At 41.7% G+C, this 22335-nt stretch overlaps 1 protein-coding gene across 1 annotated transcript in view; it reads left to right on the top strand.

Moving 5' to 3' along the window:
• The window catches only part of Sap130 (Sin3A associated protein 130), an 89042-nt gene that overhangs the window by 13821 nt on the left and 52886 nt on the right, over positions 1-22335 (top strand). Inside the window, exons 3-10 of the mRNA XM_031366366.1 lie at positions 1630-1862; positions 2992-3150; positions 4394-4505; positions 5577-5701; positions 8755-8879; positions 19742-19889; positions 20039-20129; positions 20321-20425. Of these exons, the coding sequence (XP_031222226.1) occupies positions 1630-1862; positions 2992-3150; positions 4394-4505; positions 5577-5701; positions 8755-8879; positions 19742-19889; positions 20039-20129; positions 20321-20425 (1098 nt within the window). The remainder of the gene's footprint in view (positions 1-1629; positions 1863-2991; positions 3151-4393; positions 4506-5576; positions 5702-8754; positions 8880-19741; positions 19890-20038; positions 20130-20320; positions 20426-22335) is intronic.

Consider the following 22335-nt stretch of genomic DNA (forward strand, 5'->3'; position numbering starts at 1 on the left):
CTCCCGAGTGCTGGGATTAAAGGCGTGCGCCACCACTGCCCGGCTCTGCTGCAGTTTTTGTGAGTTCATATGTGTACCAGGCCTTGATTACTTGGTGTCCTCCATCCACTCTGGCTTTTACACTCTCTACCTCTACTTTCATAGGGTTCCCTTATTCATCAGGTATATATGTTACTTCAATATAAGTATTATAAAATGGTTAGATGTCTATTGAATGTAGATATAAAACATCTAAAGATTTTAATTAAATGCATTTTAAGGGGTTTTTTTTCTTCTTAGCCTTTGGGGAGGAATTTGATGGCACCATCTCATTTAGAACTCAGTGTTGCAAGTTCTCTCATTCTTTATACTGTCTGGCAATGGGTCTCCCATCTCCTGCAGAAGGAAGCTTCTCTGATGCTTGCTGAGCAAGGCACTGATCTATGAGTATAGCAGAATGTCATTAGGAGTCGTTTTATTGCTATCTTCCTTTAGTAGAAGAGTAGTATTTGATTCCCCTATCCCCTGGACTAACTATCTAGTCTCAGGTTCTTGGCCACACAAGCAGTCTCCATCTAATGGAGTAAGCTTTGACTTAAAGCAGCTCTTGATTGGTTCCTCCTACAAGCTTTGTGCCATTATTGTACTAGCATATTTTTCAGGCAGGGAACTCTTGCAGATTGAAGATTAAACATACCTTTTTAATGCCAAATTTTTATAACTTTTGACAAGCGTGGTGGTACATACCAAGCGAGCCATTGTAAGTGAAGTTGTACTGTATCCTGAGTGTACTTGCAGCTGTTGAGAGTTGGTTTTAATTTTGTTTGCCTATCACTGTCCATGTGTGTAAGTCAGAGGAAAGCTTGCAGGTGTTGCCTCTCTCCTTCTGCTCTGTAGTTCTAGAGATCAAACTCAGGCTTGGCAGGAGGTGCCTTTTTCTACAGAGCCATCTCTCCAGGTCCTATTTGAGCTTATTTTCAGTGACTTTCAGGATCCTGTGTTCATATTCAGAGGAAATCTCACATCCCACAATTCTCTGTCTGGGCTCCACTGTCCACAAGGACAGGCCTTACAAGGGGCTGGAGGGATGGCTCAGCACTTCAGAGTAAGTACTTGCTGTCTCTGCAAGTACCTGGGTTTGGTTTCCAGATCACGGCCATCCTTAACTCCAGTTCCACATGTCTGGAGCCCACTATTGGCTTCCACAGGCACCACGCACACATGCATAGAGTACATGAAAGCAAAAGCAGTTACTAAAAAAAGAGAAAGACTTAACATTTGTCAGACCTAGGGCACACTCATAATCCCAACAGTTGGAAGGCGAGGCAGAAGATTGCTGTAAGTTTGGGATTAGCTGGGTCTGCACAATGAATTCCAAGTCGGCCAGTATATAACAAGACTCTCTAGAAAACTTTCCATGGAATTGACGTACATGTGTAAACCAGCACTTAGGAGGCTAAGCCTGGAGGATTGCAAATTAGAGGATTTTCTGGACTTCAGTAGTGAGGCCCTTTCTCCATAAAGAAAACAGTGTCACAAGGAATTGTTCACTATTTCAATCCTGAGCTTAACAGCAAAGACTACTCTGTCTTATACTGATTAACCTTAGAAAGAACTGAATATTTCTTTCCATCTTAATATCCATCCTAGTTAACGATGAGGCTGGCCGAGATGCTGATGTTGGTACCAGGGAGCACGTGGGCCCTAGCAGCTCCCTGCCGCCCCGGGAAGAGAAGCAGGAGCCAGTTGTGGTAAGGCCCTATCCACAAGTACAGATGCTGCCCGCACACCATGTCGCCTCAGCCACTCCTGTCGCAGTGACAGCCCCGCCAGCACATCTGACACCAGCAGTACCACTCTCTTTTTCGGAAGGACTGATGAAGGTAACAGAGTTTAAAGTTGACAGTGAACCACAGCTGAAGATAGCTTGCCCTTGAGCAAAGCTAACCGAATTTTAGGTTGTGTCCTAGAGTGCTTCGTCGCTTTTCCCCTCCAGCTGTCAGTTCAGTCTTCCCTGTAATGTAGAGGTTTACTGTTCTGCAGTGATGAGACAGTCCTGGGCACTTGGCATCCCAGGAGTTTTCTGTTACCGTTTTTTGTTGTTGTATTTGTATCAGTTTGCTCATTTGTTTTAAAGATTTATTTATTTATTTTATGTATATGAGTACACACTGTAGCTGTACAGATAGTTGTGAGCCTTCATCTGGTTGTTGGGAATTGACTTTTTAGGATCTCTGTACACCGTTGCTGTCTTCAGACTCACCAGAAGTGGGCTTCATATCTCACGGGTGGTTGTGAGCCACCATGAGGCTGCCGAGACCTGAACTCACGACCTTCGGAAGAGCAGCTGGTGCTCCCACCCGCTGAGCCATCTCACCAGCCCACTCATTGTTTTAAATGAAGTTTACACTATAGTCCAGGCTGCCCTGGAACTCCCCATGTAGACCAAGCTAGCCTCAAACTTGGAAGAGTCTTCTTGTGTCTGCCTCCCACTTGTTGGGATTATAGGTGTATACCACCTTTTCTGATTCTGTGGTAGAATATGTTGATAATTGTTCAACTTACATACATGCTAAGTGAGTTTTATCTTGGCACGCTTCTCCATGGTTTGTTTGCTTTAGTAGCTGACTGGGGGTATCTGAGCATGTTGCTCTCTGTGTTACTTGGGTTCATGCTTTAGTTACTGAGAGTTCTGTTTACTTGTGTGCAGATGTGAGAGGCAGGATTGTGTAGAAGACAAGGCATATAGTGTGAGCAATACAAATCCAGGCTTTATTCCCCAGTTCTGCTTTGTACTTTTTGTGTGTCTCTGAGTAAAGTGTTGAGCTTGCTTGTACATTTTGTCCTATAAAACGCCAGTAGTTGTGCATAAAAGCTGTGCTGACAGATAAGCTGTATGATACCTGTCTCATTTTATATGCCTCTCTGCAAACTGCACTTGTGTGCTGCTAAGGTAAAATGCACCTCTTGCACAAGGCTATTGACATGTGTCCTGTGGTTTTCTATTTGCAGCCGCCCCCGAAGCCCACCATGCCTAGCCGTCCCATTGCTCCTGCTCCGCCTTCTACCATGTCACTTCCCCCGAAAGTTCAAGGACAGGTTACTGTTACCATGGAGAGCAGCATCCCTCAAGCTTCAGCCATTCCTGTGGCAACAATCAGTGGACAACAGGTTATTTCTCCTCCTGACTTGTTAGTTTTCTAACGGCACGGCCAGCTGTTGATCACTATGTATGTAGCTCCAGGGATGCATTAGGCCATGGCCTAAGTAATTAAATGGTTGCAGACACCTATAGAGAGATAATAGCACTGACATCAAAAGGAGTAACGCCCAGGCTGCTTAGTGGTTAGGCTGTACCTGCTGAGCATATCCTATGCCAGCTACTGTACTACCTTCCGTATAAAGTCACAGATAGCCATGAGCAGTCTTAGTCCTAGAAGGTTACAGTCCCCATGTGCTGACTAGAAGGAGGCGAGACTACCTCCCAGCAGTATGGTTGGGAGCTCTCAGATTTTCTTGGAGGATAATAGATGTGTAGCAGGTTCACTCTGCCCTCTAATTGTGAACATTTACATTAAAGGCTCCTGTTTTAACTTCAATTTTTAATTATATGTATAATTATATGTATAGTTGATTTTTAAATACTTTGAATTATAACACTTATTTGTGAAGAAACTAAAACTCAAAATTCTTTTCCTTTGTGTTTTCAAGAGAAATTAATATTTTAAAAAAAGATGCCCTGTCTTGTTCTCTATTTAATAACATCATGCTAAGTAGTTTCCACAAGCCTGGACATGTCATCTGAGATGCACTTCTGTCAACGTGCTGGGAGCTGAAGGCCTCAAAGGCAGTATCTGCTGGATTAACTGACATACAGTTAGAAATCTTAAATAGCATGAACAATAATGGATAGAAAGATCTATTTAAAAAAGAAATAGAGAGTGGGGTAAATAAGCCTGTGACCAGGAAAGGGAGAACAAGTATAAAAGACTGGTGCAGATATGAGTTACTAAAAATAGACAGTCAGAGGTCTCATCTGGTACTGGGTCTAGTATACTCACTTCTGACCTGCTCGTTTACAGGGGTCGTTATTAAACCACAGTAGGTGGAAAGGCTCCTGGAGCCCCTCTCCCGAGGATACTCCCAGTAGAGATTGGGCATGTGCAGAGTAGTATAGCTATAGACAATACTCAGTATCCGAAAGGAGTCACCTGACTCAAGACCATACATCAGTGGATAGCCCCTGAATCATACATGCCTTTGCCCTGGAGATCCCCAAAACAGCAAAAAGGAGGGGGGAAATTTTTTTTTTTTTTTCAAGAGCAACCTGATCCAGTTTGAGGGAAACTGACTTTCTGTAGGCAGTAGCCAAGACCATCCTTGTGAAGGTTGTCTTTTCTCCTGTTTCTTCCAGGGGCATCCCAGTAACCTGCATCACATTATGACCACAAATGTTCAGATGTCCATAATTCGCAGTAATGCTCCTGGGCCCCCTCTTCACATTGGAGCTTCCCACTTACCTCGAGGTAACAACTGCATATTGAGCTCCAGTTCTAGAAATACAGTAGCAGATAGACATTGGCTAGAGGCCAACATGACAGACTGTGCGCAGTCAACCTAAAGTTACAGAGCAGTGGAGATCAACCTACAACAGTACCGCTTGTCAACATGGTGTGTTGTATGCTTCCTACAGTTACATTAGAACAAGTCTGAAGAGTTTGTTGTTGTTCTTTTGAGGCCGTCTTCCTGGGTCACCCTGGCTAATCTCAGACTTGTGCTCCTCCTGCAGCTTCCTCCTAAGTGCTGATTGCAGGGACACAACACTGCTCCTGTTGTGTTGTGTTGTTTGTGACAGGGTATTGCAGTGCAGCCCTGATGTGCCTAGAACTCCATAGCATGCTGGTCTCCGACTCACATAACTGTCCTAGCTCTCCCTTCCCGTTACTGTGATTATGGGGTTGGACCCACATCTGGCCTCTAGTGATACATTTACTGATAATGTTTATTAAATTTTTAATATCCGTTGCAATAAGATTGATTTATTCTTATAAGTTAAAATAAGTTGTAATAAATTTAAGGAGTTAGAATTTAAAACAGTTGGAGATTGTTGAAAAAAAAAATCAAACAGATAGAACCAGGTTTCCTCAGAGCTGCCATAAGCCAGCAGTCATTCATTTGACTCTTAGGGGTCTGTGATATCAAGGCTACCTTAATAGAAATGCTAAGACACTATTCCCCTTTTCATACTGTAGATGTCTGCACTAAGGTCACAAAGACAGCATGAGAAGTTGACTAGTGACTAATGTGTTTCTGGCTTAGACACAGTCTAGGCAGTGGCACCATACTGTGCTGCTCTGTGGCAGCAAACCAAATTAATTGTTTACCTCCTAAAATGCATATAAACAAATTTAAAAACAAAACACATATTCCTTGAATACACATTTTCTTAATTTTCTTCGTGATAAGTATATGTAGTATACTGGAGCTGAAAATCCACATGCTGACCAGGCTTGGCAAATCAGCCTGTCCTAGGGAATATAATTGGCTTTATTAAGTAATGCTTCTGTAGATTATGTTGATAATTTTTGTCTTTTCAGGTGCAGCAGCTGCTGCTGTGATGTCCAGCTCTAAAGTAACCACAGTCCTGAGGCCAACTTCCCAGCTGCCAAATGCTGCCACGGCACAGCCAGCAGTGCAGCACCTCATTCACCAGCCAATCCAGGCATGTTGGCGTCAGGGATGCTCAGCCAGCATGGCTTCTGTGCCAGACGCTGGGGGCACTCTATAACCTCAGTTACTTCTCTCTGTTGAGCTTTCAAAGCTTTGCGAAGTTTGGAGGATGCCCTTTGGGCAGTGCAAATGTAGAACAGGGACAGTAAGAGTTTGATGGGAAAGTAACAGGAAAGACAACTGATGTAGAGAATGAACACAAGCAGGGAAGACAGTGGTGGCTACAGTGCTGAGGAAAGGCTAGCTAAGACAGAGAAGGGTTGTAATTTGGAGAGAGCTCTGTGAGCACCAAAAAGGTTTATGTACATCTCTGGTAATCCCCCTCCCATTGCCCCACCACACACACACCCCTTCTTCCATATTGAGAATCAAGCCCAAGGCCTCTCACATGCCAGGCAAGCACTCTAGTAACTGAGCTACACTTGAACCTTGTTGATTTTTGTTTTGTTTTTTTGTTTTTTGTTTTTTGAAACAGTTTTTCTGGATTGCCCTGGCTGGCTGTCCTGGAACTCACTCTGTAGCCCAGGATGACCTCGAACTGAGAAATCTGCCTGCCTCTGCCTCCCAAGTGCTGGGATTAAAGGCGTGGGCCACCTCCCGCCAGCAAACCTTGTTGATTTTTATTCAAGGAATTCTGTAGTCTCGGTACTAATAGAATTGTGCTGTGTCAAAGGGAGATGCAAGTTGAGAAGAGATGGCTCAGTAGTTAAGAACACTAACTGTTCTTTCAGAGGATGCAGGTCCATTCTCCCTACCCACGTGGTAGCTAACAGCCATCTGTGACTGCAGTTCCAGGGGATCCAATGCCCTCTTCTTACTGCCACATATCCATTGTGCATGTACTACACAAACATTCATGCAGGCAAGATACCCATGCACATAAGAAAAGAATTGTTTTTAAATCTCAAAGGAAAGAAAAAGAAAAGGGTAAGAGTTAGTGGTGCTTCTAAATGAAGGACTCCAAAGACATGGTGTGCCCTTGACTTTATGATGATGTGATCGTTAAAAGGTGCACCTAACTTAGGTACACAGAGAAGGTGGGAAGTCTAGTACTTTTAGGGATCAAAAAGGTAATATTTGGGAGTTAGCTGGTCTTTAAAAGCAAGTATGGCCTGATACGGTGGTGCACACCTTTAATTTCAGCACTTGGGAGAGACAAAGGAAGGCAGAGCTCTGCGAGTTCTAGGCCAGATAGACCTATGTAGAAAGACAATATCTCAAAAAAACAGCACAAAAAGCAGATGTGGTAGCCTGGGTCTGATCTCATCACATTGCAGGTAAAGCAGGAGAGCCAGAAATTCAACATTTCCCTTAAGCACAGTAGTGAGGTCAGGCTGAGTGACATGAGATCCTGCCCTCATGTCTCCCCGCCTTCCCCCAAAATACAATACAGAACTAACTTAAACTTTGAAAGTAAAGCAGAAGATCTTCCTGCCAACAAAATACATGACATTTAAACCTCAGGATTACATCTGGAATATATCAAAAATTAAGGAGACTTAGAACCAGGTCAAAGAGCTCACTGTCAGGGAGAACGCAGCGGTGGTAGTTTGATGTGGTGGGCAGCTTTGTAGAGTAGGAACAGCAAAGAGAGCAGAGGTTATCATAAAGGGAAAGAGTAGGGAGTGGGGCCAGGGCCTTGAGTCAGCCAGCCAGAGCATTAGCTGCAAGACTGGAAAGCCTGAGTTCACCTTGGTCCTGCATGGTTGAAGGAAAGGACAAGTTATCCTCTCATTCCACATTTGGGTGCACGTGCAGTAGCACATGCTTGGGGTCTACATGCACACACATACAAGAGCAAGAACAGGCAGGACTTGGAGATTCAGTTGCATCTGTGAAGGTCAGGAAGAGATGAATCAGGACCCGAGTGTGAGGAATAGTGACTGGGTGATTGATGGCATCCCAGAGTGCCTTTCTCAGAAGATTGACACACAGATACAGTAGTAAGGATTAGGGCTAACTATTTGTGTGAAAATGGAGACATCGTCTGAACACCTGAGAGTTTCTCTCCCATTTGGAGCACCTTGACTCCTGTCAGCACAGTCTTCTCATCCTGTTTGCCCTTTGTATCCTGATTTGGCCTGAGAGCCCAAAACTTCAGCCAGTAGACTCATAGGTCCTTTGTGGAAGGCACTTCAGTGGGTTTTAAATGTCCACTCAGCACCACAGTAAACTATGGAATGCCAGGCCAAACAGTTAAATAAGACTAGGACGATACTTCTATTATAGTTTTATTAAAAGGTGATGGGCATGCTGGAGAGATGACTCAATGGTTAAGAGCACTGGCTCTTCCAGAGATCCTGAGTTCAATTCCCAGCAACCATATGGTAGCTCACAAACATCTGTAATGAATCCGATGCCATCTTCTGATGTGTCTAAAGACAGCTACAGTGTACTCACATAAACAAAATTAATTAGTTAATTAATTTTTTAAAAAGTCATGAGCTTATCTAAACAAGATAGTGTGTGTGTGTGTGTGTGTGTATTGAGACAATCTCATCATGTAGCCTTGGCTGGCCTAGAACTGTCTAGACCAGGCTGACCTGCAATTCACAAAGGCCGGCCTGCCTCTGCTTTCTGAGTGCTGTAACAAAGACTTGTACCGCTACACTTAGGATAAAATACGGATTTTCCCTGCCTTTTTAACATTGCTGGGATTGAACCCTGATCCTTGGAAAGGCTAGTCACACATTCTTCCACTCAACTGCATGTGTCTTGCTCTGCTGTTTCCTGTTCTCTCCCCATTCTCGCCCACACCACTTTGGTTTCTGAAATCATTTAAGTAGTCCAGGTAGTGCTCCTGTCTCAGCCGCTCAAGTGCTAGGATTGTAGACACAGCACAGTTTCTGGCAGTTCTTTGTAAGTCTGTTCTTTGTCTTAGGATAACATTCCTAGAGACAAGTTAGGATGCTGAGAGCTTCTTTCACCCAGGCACAGACATTCTCATCTGGAGGCTCATGCTTCAAAACTGAGTTTTAGTATTTGGCTTGCCGTATTTTATTTTGCCTTCTGCTTTAAGTGAAGTATTTTTTCTCTCCCCTATAGTCTCGTCCACCTGTGACCACCTCCAGTACGATCCCTCCTGCTGTAGTGGCAACAGTCTCAGCCACCAGAGCGCAGTCTCCCGTCATCACTACGACAGCGGCGCACGCTGCTGACTCAGCACTCAGGTAGGCCTCTCCCTCTCCTGCTGTATTGTACTCTGTAATGAAATGCTTTTTTCTAGATTGTACTCTAGATTGGGGCTTCTTAAACTTTTTCTCCCAAGAAATTTCACATGACCTTGGATATATAGGTATCTAAAATAAGTGCACACCCCAAACATTTACTGATAATAAATCATAAAGAAATGTATTTTATGGTACTAGCAAGATAGTTCAGCAGTCAAGAGTACTTGTTGTGAATGAATGAATGAATCAATGAATGAATACTTGTTACTCTTTCAGACCTCAGTCTAGTTCCCAGCACCCACATTGGACAGTTCACAACCATCTGTATGTAACTCCAACTCTTGGGGACCTAATTCCTTCTTCTGACCCCAAGAGCACACACAAACTAAAAATAAATCTTAAAAAAAAAGTGAAATGTATTTTAAAACAACTCTTTAGTATGTATATGTACATAATAATTTTATCACTTATTAAAGATGAATGTGAGTTTCCACAGCAATGAGGTGGATATGCTATTTATTTTTACCTAATTAACTCTTAGCTCAGTATACCTTCAACTGACATAGAGTCTCTTCAGTGTTTCAAAGAATTGGTTGATGTTTTGATTTTATACTTGTCAATACATATCTATGTAATATGTACTATGGAATGGCTTAAAAATTTAGGAGTATTTGCAAAATTAATGGAAACTCTCTTCTAATCCCATAATTTTTAACTATAATTCATTCAATTACTTTTATCATGAACTTCAAATTAGGAACTCAAACAAATTTTTATGTTTGTTTTGGTTTTGTACATTTTTCTGTTTGTTTCGTGGATATGAATGTTTTGCCCACATGTGTGTATGTGCACCACATGCATGCCTGTCTTGTGGTAGTCAGAAGAGGACATTGAATTCCCTGGGATCCACAACGTTGTGGATGGTTGTGAGCTACCATGTGGGTCCTGGAAACTGAACCTTTGCAAGAGTAGGCAGTGTTCGTAACTGCAGAGCCATTTCTCCAGCCCCTTTATTTGTTTTTCATTGGCATACCAGGTAGTAGGTTTCTGTATGGCTGTTTCCATGCACAGTGCATGTGTATCTGAATGGTTCAGCTGCACACAGCATGTGGAGATCAGAGGGCAACCTCAGTGTCTGTCCTAACCTTTTACTTTGTCAGGCACAAGGGCTCTTATTTTTTCCTCACCATATAGCAGACTAAAATGATTTTCCAGGTATCCTCCTGCCTCTGCCTCCCATCCTGTAGAAACACTGGATTCTAGTCAGTCAGGCTTCATCTTCTGCTTTAATGTGGGCTCTGAGGATTCAAACTTGGCTTCTCATGCTTGCACAGCAAGTGCTTTTACCCTGACGGCTCTCCCTAGCCTTGCCTTGGTTGTGGGGACCTTCCTCTCTCTACTCTTTCCCCGGTCCTCCTCTTTCCTTCCTCCTTCCCCCTCCCTGCACCCCCTCATCCTCTTCCGGCCTGATTAGTTTCCTTTCCACATGTATTCCATTGCCCCTCCTCACTCTAGTTTCAAGATCTATACTCATACACACACGTGCATGCATGCATGCCTCCATACTTCATTCATTCATACGTGCATACATACATACATACATACATACATACATACATACATACATAAAAATGAAAAACAAGGTTTTGCAATTAAGAATTTACCTGTTGGTTGAGTCTAGGTTGCCTCATTTAATAATTTCCAGATCCATGCAGTGTCTTGCAGATTTCTTTTTTATTACTAAATAAACTGTATGTGTACCATGTTTTTGTTGCCCATTTTTCTGTTGATGGGCATCTAAGCTGACTCTTGGCTCCTTACTACTGTGAGTAGAACAATAATAAACATAAGCCAGGCAGTGGTGGCGCAGGCCTTTAATCCCAGCACTTGGGAGGCAGAAGCAGGCGGATTTCTGAGTTCAAGGTCAGCCTGGGCTACAGAGTGAGTTCCAGGACAGCCAGGGCGATCCAGAAAAACCCTATTTCTAAAAACAAAAAACAAAACCAACCAACCAAACAAACAAATATAAGTATACCAGTATCTCTGTGGTAGGACGGGGGTCTTGGGAATATGCCCAGGGTGGCTGCCTGAGTCTCATGGTACTTATATATTTTAGTTCTTTGAGAAACCTTTACCCTCCTTTATTCAAGTTTACATGTCCATCTTGGATGAATTGGGGTTCCCCTTTACCCACATCCTCGTTAACAGTTGTTTTCTTTCTTATGTATATTATACTTACTTATTTTGTGGATTTACATGGCCATGTAAGTGCCAAGATAGACTTGATGAAGTTAGAAGGCAGCTCTTGGGAGTCTCCTGTTTCTTCCTACCATAAAGGTCCCAGAAATGGAATTCAGGTCATGAGGCTTGATAGCAAGTACATTTACCCCTGAGATATCTTGCTGGTCCATGTATTTTCTTGACAATGATCATTCTGACTGGGGTAAAATGGAATCTACAAAGTTTTAATTTATAATTTTAATTGATAGTCATTTCTGTTTCTTCTGAAAACTATCTGTTCATTCATTAGGCCAGTAATATCTGAGAAGTTTCATTCTGTTTGCTATTAACTATTTGTAGTTCCTTATATAATTTGTATATTAAAACCATGTTAATATGTAACTGACAAAAATGATATATAAATATATACAGATATATAAAGTATAAAAGCATAAATTATATATAAGTAAAATATATAAACATGTAATATATAAATATATGCCTGATAAAAATTTCTGCCATGCCCTATCTGACAAGTGTTCCTTGTGCGATATAGAAACTTTTTAATATTATATAATGACTTTGGGCAAGTCTTGAGATTATCAAACTGCAATTTTCAAATCAGGCACTTTCACACAGTAAAGAGACATCCTAATTTGATACTTAGATGCTAAGGAATGGTAAGAAAGTCGTCATTTTTCATAATTAAAGTATGTTTCTGTAAGAGTAGAAAACTTTGTCCAGTAAAACAGTGTAGTTCTCCACATGCTTCCTTGAATATGACCAAGGTATTTCAGGCCTTGTCCATTGTTGTTGCCTGGAGGTACCACATAGTAGTGCAAAGTGCAAGTGCTGTGCTTCAGAGAGGCTAAAGGGGAGTGTTCTCAGGGGATGAGCATCCGTCTACACTGAAGGAAGTATAAATTCCAAAAAAAGCTTGAAGAGACAATGCGTATCATTTGCTACAGACCAATTGCAAGTTCAGTAGGTACAGTGGGATGATTGGGTATTTGAAAGGGGATGCTGATAGAATGAAGAAATGTGGAGAAAAGCTAGGTGCTGAGCTGGACTCCCATTGTCCCAGATAGCCACGAGGTTAAGATAGGGATCATTTGAGTCCAGGAGTTTGCAACTAATCTGGGTAACATAGAGACCTGGTTGGTTGGTTGGTTGGTTGGTTGGTTGGCTGGCTGCCTGGCTGGCTGGCTGGTTGGTTGGTTGGTTGGTTGGTTGGTTGGTTGGTTTTTTGAGACAGGGTTTCTCTGTGTAGCCCTGGCTGTCCTGGAACTCACTCTGTAAACCGGGCTGGCCTCCACCTGCCTCTGCCTCCCAAGTGCTGAGATTAAAGGCATGGACCACCACTGCCCAACTGGCCTGGCTGGGACCTGTTTTTAAGAAAAACTACCGAGCCATAGAGGTTAAGTCTGGTTGATGAGGGATGAGTGTAGAACCTTTTTGTTAGTGAATATTTTGATGGTTTTATATTTATTTTTAATATTTCTCAATATGTGTGAAATAGGTATGTGCACATGAGTGTGTAGGTACCTACAGAGGCCAGTGGTGTCAAGTATCCCTGGAGCTGGTGTGACCCACCTGATACGGTGCTAAGACTAGAACCTGAGTCCTAGAAGAGCATCATATACTCTTAACCACTGAGCCATAACTTCAATCCTGATTTTGGCTTTTATCTGTGAAGCAACTATGATTGTTGTCAGTGGGTGGTTGATTAACATGTAGGCTATGTCTTGAGTGTATTCAGGATGGGTAGAATGAAGAGGCCTAGAATAGAACTCCTAGGAAGTTTTAGTTGAGATGCGGTACTTAGGACTTCTGTTCCTACTGTCTGAGGCAGTATTCTCTGGCTGTGAAGAGACACCATTACCAAGGTGACTCTTAGAAAGGTGCTTTCAAAAGAGAACATTAATTGGTGACTTGCTGACAGGGTCAGAGGTTTAGGTCATTGCTCTCATAGCAGGAAGCATGGAGCACACATGCAGAACTGGTGCTGGTAGAGCCAGGAGAGAGCTGGGCATGGGCTTTTGAAACCCCCGATTCTCAGTTCCCTCTACTAAGACATATTTTGTTGTGATAAAATGTATTGCCTAAGAGAAACAGAAACAACTGCCCACTGTTTTATTGTTTTAATTTTATATTAGCTATAATTTTTATTACATTCAAATGGTATGATGACATTTGACTTGGACGTACAATGAAAACTAGGTTTGGGGCCTTGTTGTTAAGTCAGGTTATTAAAGTATCTTCTCCTGAGTGTTTCAGTAAAATGGCCCTTGGTTTGCCAAATGAACATTGAGTATTCAGTCACACAAGTTTTTGAGAGCTTTTTCTGTATTAGGCACTGCTCTTGGCATGAGAGATACACTGGTAAATTACACAGGAAAAAAACTTAATTAATGGGGATTTTTTTTCTGCTTGCATCTATAATTATAATAAATTCCTAATAACCAGTTTCTTTGTAATCTGGAGATAGTAAGTATAAACAGACCAATTTGTATGAAAGAAGTAGAAGAAAATATTCAATGCGCTATCCCTCAGACAAGCACCAGGGCTGTGTGGTTCCATAGAATTCTCCTAAACTCTCAAAGAAAATAAACCAATATAATGAACATGGTTCAGAGTTAACAAGATGTAAAACCCTGGAGGCAAAGGTGGGGAGGCTTCCTCCTCCTGATAAGTACATTCAGTACTTTATCTCCATCCTTTGACCAATTTCTTTCCTGTAATTTGTCACTTGATTGATAAAATTTGTTTTTCTTCAAAAAATGACCCTATGTTTGTTTGTGTGTGCACTCACACCAGAGACCAAGTCCAGGGCTTAAACACACCTCCCATACTATCCTAGTGATTGGTTCTCCCGCTCTAAAAGATGTCTTCTCATAGAAGAACAACATTGTGGCAACTTGTCATGAGCTCACATCATTTCCTAGCTACTCTCAGCCATGGTTTAGTTGCTAAATTCTTTTCTGTATTCTGGCTGGCTTTCTATATTTGTGTACTGTTTCTATAGTCTTTCTCTAAGTACTTCATAGGTACATCTCCTGTCTTCTAAAGCTGAATGGCTGCTCTAGAGAAGTCTGAAGCTAAGCCTGGTTTGTCTTCTAACCTCTCAAAAGACCTTAATTACACAAGTGACTTATTACACCTGTTACTTTATGGAGTTCAGCAACTTTTTTTTCCAGTATTGAGCTTTGAACCTAGGGCCTCAGGCATACAAGGGAGGCACAACTGAGCAATAACATCATCCCTAAGATATGATTTGTTGTGACTTACATATAGTTCATTTTTAAATGTAATATTCCTTTTCAGTCTGTAGCATACAGTGGTATTTATAAAAACTGTTCTTAGTTAGGCGTGGTGGTACACACCTTAAATCCCAGACACGACGTGTCTGGGAAGAGGATCGAGACGCGGTGGGAAGAGGATCTCTGTAAATTTGAGGCCAGCCTGGTCTACAGATCAAGATCCAGGACAGCCAGATCTGTACAGAGAAACCCTTTCTTGGAAGAAAAAAAAATTTTTCTTAAATTCTTTCTATATCATTTCTACTCTGTTTTATTTAGGAAGTAGTGCCCAATTATCTCTATACTGATACTTTTAAAATAGCTTTTTCTCTTTAAGGTGTGCTCATGATCCTCTTTGGTTTGGTTTGGTTCTTTAAGACAGAGTTTTACTATATAGATTTTGGCTAGCCTGAAACTCACAGAGGTCTGCCTGCCTCTGCCTCCTGAGTGTTGGGATTAAAGGTCTTAACCACCATACTGGACCTCCTCTTCATTTCTTGCCTGTTTTGTTTGAGATACTTTCTTGCTGTGTTGCCCAGGCTGATCTCAAATTTCTCCACTCAAGTGTTTCTTAGCTTCAGCCCATTCAGCCCAAAGCAGCTCGGACCACAAGATGCACAATTGTTCCTTCCTGTCTTTACTACAGCATTGGTTTCCATGTTAACCTCTTAATCACGTCATCATTCCTGAAATAACTGGGCAGGTAACTCCTGCTTCTGTCTTGACCTCTGAGCATTGGTTCTCATCTCCTTCCTGTGAGTGTTGTATTTGTCTTGTTTTTGTTTCATAGATGCAGTTATTTCCATGAGTTTCAGTGGATTGCGATTTCCTAGACACACACACACACACTCACTTCTGATCCTCCCCCACCCTCCTCCTTTCCTCATTCTGTGGGCTCCAGACTGGCCTAGAATTTAGTATGCTGCTATGCTAGCCTGGAACTCTCAGCAATCCCTGTGCTTTAGCCTTTTAGCTGTAAGCCAGCATGTCTGGCTTTGAGTTTTCATTTTTGATTTAATTTTGTTTGTTCAAAATGAACCATCTGTAATTTGTTCTTTTTATAGCCAAGGCAATACACTGAGTTTAAGACCCAGTGTCCTGTGTTAGTTTTCTTGGCCACTACTTCTATCCTGCAGTTGAAAATGGGCCGCTCGAAATAAAAGAATGTCTCTTCCGTGAGTCACAGAATATTACATGTGGGACTCACTGACCCATCTTTCAGTTCCTTGTTTAACCCTGTATCCTTGGCTTCTAGCCCTCAGAACTAGTCCACCTCTGATTTTACCAGCACAAAAGAAGTCAGGAGGCTGAGGCGGGACAATAGCAATTCCAGAGCTAGCTTAGGTTATATAACATCTTTGAAAGCCAGCTGAGCTGCATAGTTAGACCCTGTCTCAAAACAAGAGATTTTGGTTTCCTATGTAACTTGGGAGGAGGGAAAAAGTTGACTACTTTATTATTTAATAATAAAGTATCAGAGAACTTAGCAAGTTATAGAGCAGGTTCTACCTGCATGGCCTCACTTGACAACTGAATGCATTTAGCAGAGGTTTTCACCAATGAGTTGATGGCTATTCTGTTTACTCGCTGTGTCTTAAAATCCCCAGCACACACACACCCCCGTTTGTCCCAGAAGTTGCCTAGCAAGAACTCTACACCTCTCTTCTGTCCTCTTGTTTCTTCCCTGCTGTCCTTTTGGTAGCTATTAATCATTGAGTACTTTTTTTGATATATAATACCAAAAGCTCACTCTCATTTTCTCTACTTCTCTGGTTTTGAAATTTGCAGTTTTTCCAGACATGCTGTGTTCTAGTGAAAAGTAACGGTGCTCGTTGTTCTAAGGTTCCTTTGAGTCCTTTTCTGTGAACTAGGATTTTCAAGTGAAATATGTTTTTCCTTTTCTTAGATTTAAAAAAAAATAAAAAGATGTGTGTCTGTCTATAGGTATAGGTGCCCACATACAAAGGTTTAAGACAACCTTGACTGTCAGTCAGTCTTCGGTACTGTCCATCTTTCATTTGAGACAGGGTCTCTCGTTAGCTGACAACTCTTATCACATAGGCCAGGCTAGCTGGCCTTTTATGTTTCTGGGATCCACCTGTCTGCCTCCAACCATCACTTGGGTGGTTGGGATGTGAACTCGTGCTCTCATGTGTGCAAGGCAAACACTTTACCAACTGAGCCATTTCCTGGCTTGCTTTCTTAGATTTCATGTATATGTCTCTTTTCCTTAGACTAAAACTGTTGCTTCCTTAAAATACTAACATAAATACTTGCTGTTCATCATCATACGATAATCTATATATACTAAATCAAAGCTGTGACTCTTACTGTATCTTAGTCCTTTATAGATTATTGCTGCCAATAGATCACTGAATTAGCTCAGTGAACAGTTCTCTCTGTTCTCAGACTGCATCCTACTTAACCAGAGGTGCAAGTGTTCTGATGTCACTGAATTAGCTCAGTGAACAGTTTTCTCTGTTCTCAGACTGCATCCTACTAACCAGAGGTGCAAATGTTCCGATGTCACTTAAAAGTGATTCTTTTCTCTGTGAGGTGCAGTACTAGCATCTTTTTAAAATTATTACTATATTTTATTTGTATGTTCATACATATGTGCTTACTCACGTACATTCATGGCACATGAGGAATTCAGAGGACAACTTGTAAGAGTTCCCTCATTCTACCATGTGAATCCTGTGTCTCTAACTCAGATCCCTGGAACAATATCACTATTCTTATCTAATACATGTTTTCAGGTTCCTCGTGTTTCTTCCCCTTTGCCATGCAAGGCAACCTACTTTTTTAGTACATTCTTACAGTTTATTATAATTTAATATAAAGCTAGATTTGCTGGTCTGAGATTGTTCAAAGACAAAGCTTCATAAACACAGCCTTGTAAATTCCCTGTTTCCTCCACACTGCCGTCTGCTCTTGGCAGGCTACCCGTCCTGTCTCCGTACTTGATATTCCCGTGGTTCCAAGTGTAAGGGCATAAAAAGATGCGTAAGAAGTGTCTACTTTCCTCAGTTCTCACTTACCAGTTTGCTTTGCTTCTTTCTCTTTACCTTTTTTTTTTATTTTATTTTTAGTATGAGTTCTGTTTTGTTTTATTTTCTCCTAGCAGGCAGTTTTTCAGAGCTTAAGAAATGGAGCAGTACCACCAGGTCTAAATTCGGATGTGACTGGTCACACTTTGAGCTTCATCAATTTGGTTCCCAACCACATGGTTATGAATAGCACACTTCATACAGTATTGTCTGCTCAAGCAGCTTGGAAAGCTCATGCATTGCATATGCTCACTCTGCAAATGGCGTTGGCACCAAACACTGGGCTTTTCTCTTTTGTCTTGGAAGTCCTTTTTGTCCTCCTTGAAGATTGGTTTATTTTTTTTCTGGCCTCTGCTAGGCACTGCACACATGTGGTGCGCAGATACATATGCAGCGCCAGTACACATAAAATAAAATCCTAAAACACACACACACACATACACACACACGTATATATGTATATATGTATATGTGTGTGATATATATATACACACACATATATATATATATATATATGTATGTATGTGTGTGTGTGTGTAAACAAAACAACAAAGCACCTACTGTATTTTGCGAGACATGGTGGGTATTCCCAGAACTCGGGAGGCAAAGGCAGATCTCTGTGAATTTGAGGCCAGTCTGGAGTCTGGTCTACATAGTTTCAGGATAGCCCAGGTTAAGTAGAAAGACCCTGTTTCAGAAATAACCTGTGTATATGTATGTATGTATGTAGGTGTTCTATATTTGGAGAGTGGAGGGGATGATGTAGCAGTTGAGAGCTCTACTATTCCAGATGACACAGGTTCACTTATTTTTACTTTATGAGTATTTTTAATATAGAATTCCTCACAACTTTGCATATTGTCCTATTCTCTGTCTTGTTCCAGTTTCACAACATGTGCTGCAGAAGCAAACATGTATTAATTTATTACCTGAATGTATATGTATAGTCCACATGGTGGAGGCTAGAAGAGGGCGTTGAATGCCCTAGAACTACAGTTAAGAGACAGTTGTGAGATGCCACGTAGGTACAAGAATCCAAACCAGGATCCTCTGCAAGAGTAGTACTTGCTCTTAACCACTGAGCCATCTTTCTAGACCCCTCTTTTGGGGGGTTTTGGTTTTTGGTTTTTTGTTGTTGGTGGTGGTGGTGGTTTTGGTTTTTTTTTGAGACAGGGTTTCTCTGTGTAGTTCTGGCTGTTCTGGAACTCATTCCATAGACCAGGCTGGCCTTGAACTCAGAAATCCACCTGCCTCTACCTCCCAAGTGCTGGGATTAAAGGCGTGCGCCATCACCGCTCGGCCTGAGCCTCAATTCTTGAGGCCTAGAATTTTGGAATGCCCATCCCACTACTCAGTGCAGTCCATATAACCCCCGCCCCCTTTCTTTGAGAAGTCAACTTTAGTCTTTTGCCATCATTACAGTTTTGTAGCTTGCTCCCAGTGAGTCTGGCCTGCAGTGTGTGCTTGCATCCCATTCACTAGTCAGTCAGAACCACAAGTTTGTATGTCAGTGAGGTTCTTCCACTGAGTACAGACGTTATAAAACTAGGACTCCAGTGTCTATGCAGACCAATCATAGTTATTTGTTGCATGGTTATTTCCTTAGGAAACTTGTCAAAAATTCATAACATGAGAACTTCATTGTCTGTCTTTGGAATTTTTTGCAGCAAACTGTGATTGTTATAAGTATATATTCTTTCAAATGTCACCAAGTATGATACAATACATCCAAAATCCTCAAACTTAGAAAGCAAAGATCTCAAGTTCAAGACCAGTCTGAGTAACAAAGTAGACCCTGTCTTAAAAGGCCAAGGCTTCAATATAAGTAGTGATACAGCCTTTGTTAGCATACTGGGCTCCCTTGGGTTCCTTCTTCAGCATTAGGGGGAAAATGGTGGACCAGAAAAGTGGTTCAGAATGTGACGTTCCCTCTAAACCTGAGCTTAATCCCAGAACCCACATAGTAGAAGAAAAACAACTCCTATAAATTATCCTCTGATCTCCACACATACTCTGTCCATGTGTGTGCCTACATACACAGATAAATAAATGCATAAGAAATTCTTAAAAGTGTTAACTGCATCATGACTGTGAGATAATTTATACATTTTTGGGTATATATTGCTACCTTTTGAAGCAAGATGGCAGCCAGCCACAAGAGAGAAACCCAGGGGCCATTATTTAATTTTTGTCTTAACTAAAAATTAAAGTAAAATTTGTATGATCATAAGGACAAGATGCCTTCCTTGTCTGTGGAGAACTTATGAGTTACATGGAACCTTCTTCCCCACAGTCGGCCTACTTTATCTATCCAGCATCCACCATCTGCAGCCATTAGTATCCAGCGTCCTGCACAGTCTAGAGATGTGACAACGAGAATCACACTACCTTCTCATCCTGCGTTAGGGACGCCGAAACAGCAGCTCCATACAATGGCGCAGGTAAGAACTGTTGAAACCACCTGTGTGATGAGCAAGCACCATGCTGACTTGTTAAAAGGACTTGCCAGTGTGAGATGAGTCAGCACTTTTAGACTGGAGTGAATAGGAAATATTCTTGTGTATAACTGTGTTATGGGGTCCCCTCACAGAAAACCATCTTTAGTACTGGCACACCGGTGGCTGCAGCTACAGTAGCACCTATTCTGGCAACCAACACGCTCCCTTCAACAACCACAGCTGGTAAGTCAGTGATCCTGCTCTGTCAGTGCACTAGACAGAGAGAAGGCAAGTGTGGCAGGCTCGCTTTTCATTTTTCACCTTCAGAGGAAAACTCTTTATCTTTCCCCGAGAGCTTTCCCAAGGTTTTAAAGAGTCTGTAAAGTGTGTACAGGGAAACTGCTGTTAAGGATTTTTTTTTTTACCCTTTTCAGGATCTGTGTCGCACACACAAGCTCCCACAAGTACAATTGTTACCATGACAATGCCCTCCCATTCATCCCATGCTACTGCTGTGACCACTTCAAATATCCCCGTTGGTAAGTGTTGGACATGTCGCACAAAAGCCTTTGAGGAATTTGCAGCCCATATGGCCAGGCCTTCATGTCAGAGGTGGTAGGATTGTTTCTTTATTGTTATTTTTCAAAGCAACTTTGAATTTGACTTTATCTGTTTACTTTGTATGTGTGTGTGTCTGTGTTCAGTATACATGCATGCCACCTCAGTTTTCTGAAACAGTGTCAATCACTGAACCTGGAGCTTTCTGTTTTGACTAGGCTAATTGGCCAGTGAGCCCTAGGAATTTGCTTGTTTCTATCTGTTGAAATTACAGGCATGGGGGCTGGAGAGGTAGGTGGCTTAGCAGTTAAGAGCACCGACTGCTCTTCCAAAGGTCCTGAGTTCAAATTCCAGCAACCACATAGTGGCTCACAACCATCCATAACGAGCTCTGACACTTCTTCTGGAGTCTGAAGACAGCTACAGTGTACTTACATATAATAATAAATAAATCTTTAAGAAAAATAGAAGAAAGAAATTACAGGCACATGGTGCTATGCTGACCTTTTCCCATGGTTTCTAAACCAAAACTCAGGTCTGCATCCTTCACAGCAAACCTTGTACCAAGTGAACCATCTCCCCGCCTCCAGAATTATAATCTTACTGTTTCTTTATCCTAATTGAGTTTATTGAAGTCACTGGTTATAGCATCATAACAAGTCTAGCTTGCTTCTGCATCATCTGTTGCTTTTAATAATTTTTTATGTTTTGAGATTAAAGTATATCATTTTCTCCTTCCAGCCCCTCCCATGAACTCTCTCCTTCCTCTTTGAAATTCATGGCCTCTTTTTAAATTATTGTTATATGTACATATATAAATATTGTTACACAGACTTATTTCTAAATACAACCTGCTCTGTTCATATGTTACCAGTGTGTACATGGTCTCGGGGCTGGCCACTTGGTACTGGATAACTAATGGTAGCTGGGCAGCTCTTTCCAGGGAGGATCATTTTACCTACTCTCTGCTTTCCCCAGTTACCATTTTTTTGTCTAGAGCTGTGACTGCAGTTTTCTCCCTTCTCTGTGATCTTGTTCATTGCTACAATCATTGTTTACGTCTTGTTGATTAGCCTGGTTGATAATACTTCATGGGTGTAAGCCTCACATTTTTAGGAAATATACTCTCAGAGGAGAACAGTTCCACTGGTTCACACAATCCTTCTACCACCTTCTCCACAACAGTCTCAGAGGGCTGGTGAGAAGGTTCAGCGGCTAAAAGCACTGACTGCTCTTCCAAAGGCCCTGAGTTCAAATCCCAGCAACCACATGGTGGCTCACAATCATGTCTAATGGGATCTGACGCCTTCTTCTGGTGCGTCTGAAGACAGCTACAGTGTACTTATGTATAATAATAAATAAACCTTTTTAAAAAAAAATCTCAGAGCTGTAGGTACAGGAATTGTGTTGTCCCTATGGATTATCTGTGGGGACTGAGTCCCACATGAGTTCTTGTACTCCATATTTTAATCGGTTGTGGTTTATTTTCTTTAACGGTCTGTTGAAAAAAGTTTCTTTGATGAGGACTGAGACTACACTTATCTGGATGTAAGGATAAATATGTAGTTGGGGATTATCACTGGTTTAGTAAAGTGCTGGTTGTTGGTTGTTAAGATTTGTATATGCTTGCCTCAGTATGTGGAGCTTCTGAAATCTTTCACTTCTTTCACTTGTAGGGTACAACCAAGGACTTAAGAGATAGCCTATGCTTCAGAGTTGTTTAGACAACCCTGACCAACAAAGACAGACTGCTCAGTTCTAGTGTTGGGAATTTTGTTGAATAGTCTGTGTAAATTTGGGGAAAGCATTGTCAGCCCAGATGGGAACTTTTCATTTAAATTGTCTGTGTGTGTGTGTGTGTGTGTGTGTGTGTGTGTGTGTGTGTGTGTGT

This window comes from Mastomys coucha, unplaced genomic scaffold (genome assembly GCF_008632895.1).
Source record: "Mastomys coucha isolate ucsf_1 unplaced genomic scaffold, UCSF_Mcou_1 pScaffold13, whole genome shotgun sequence".
Taxonomy (NCBI): domain Eukaryota; kingdom Metazoa; phylum Chordata; class Mammalia; order Rodentia; family Muridae; genus Mastomys; species Mastomys coucha.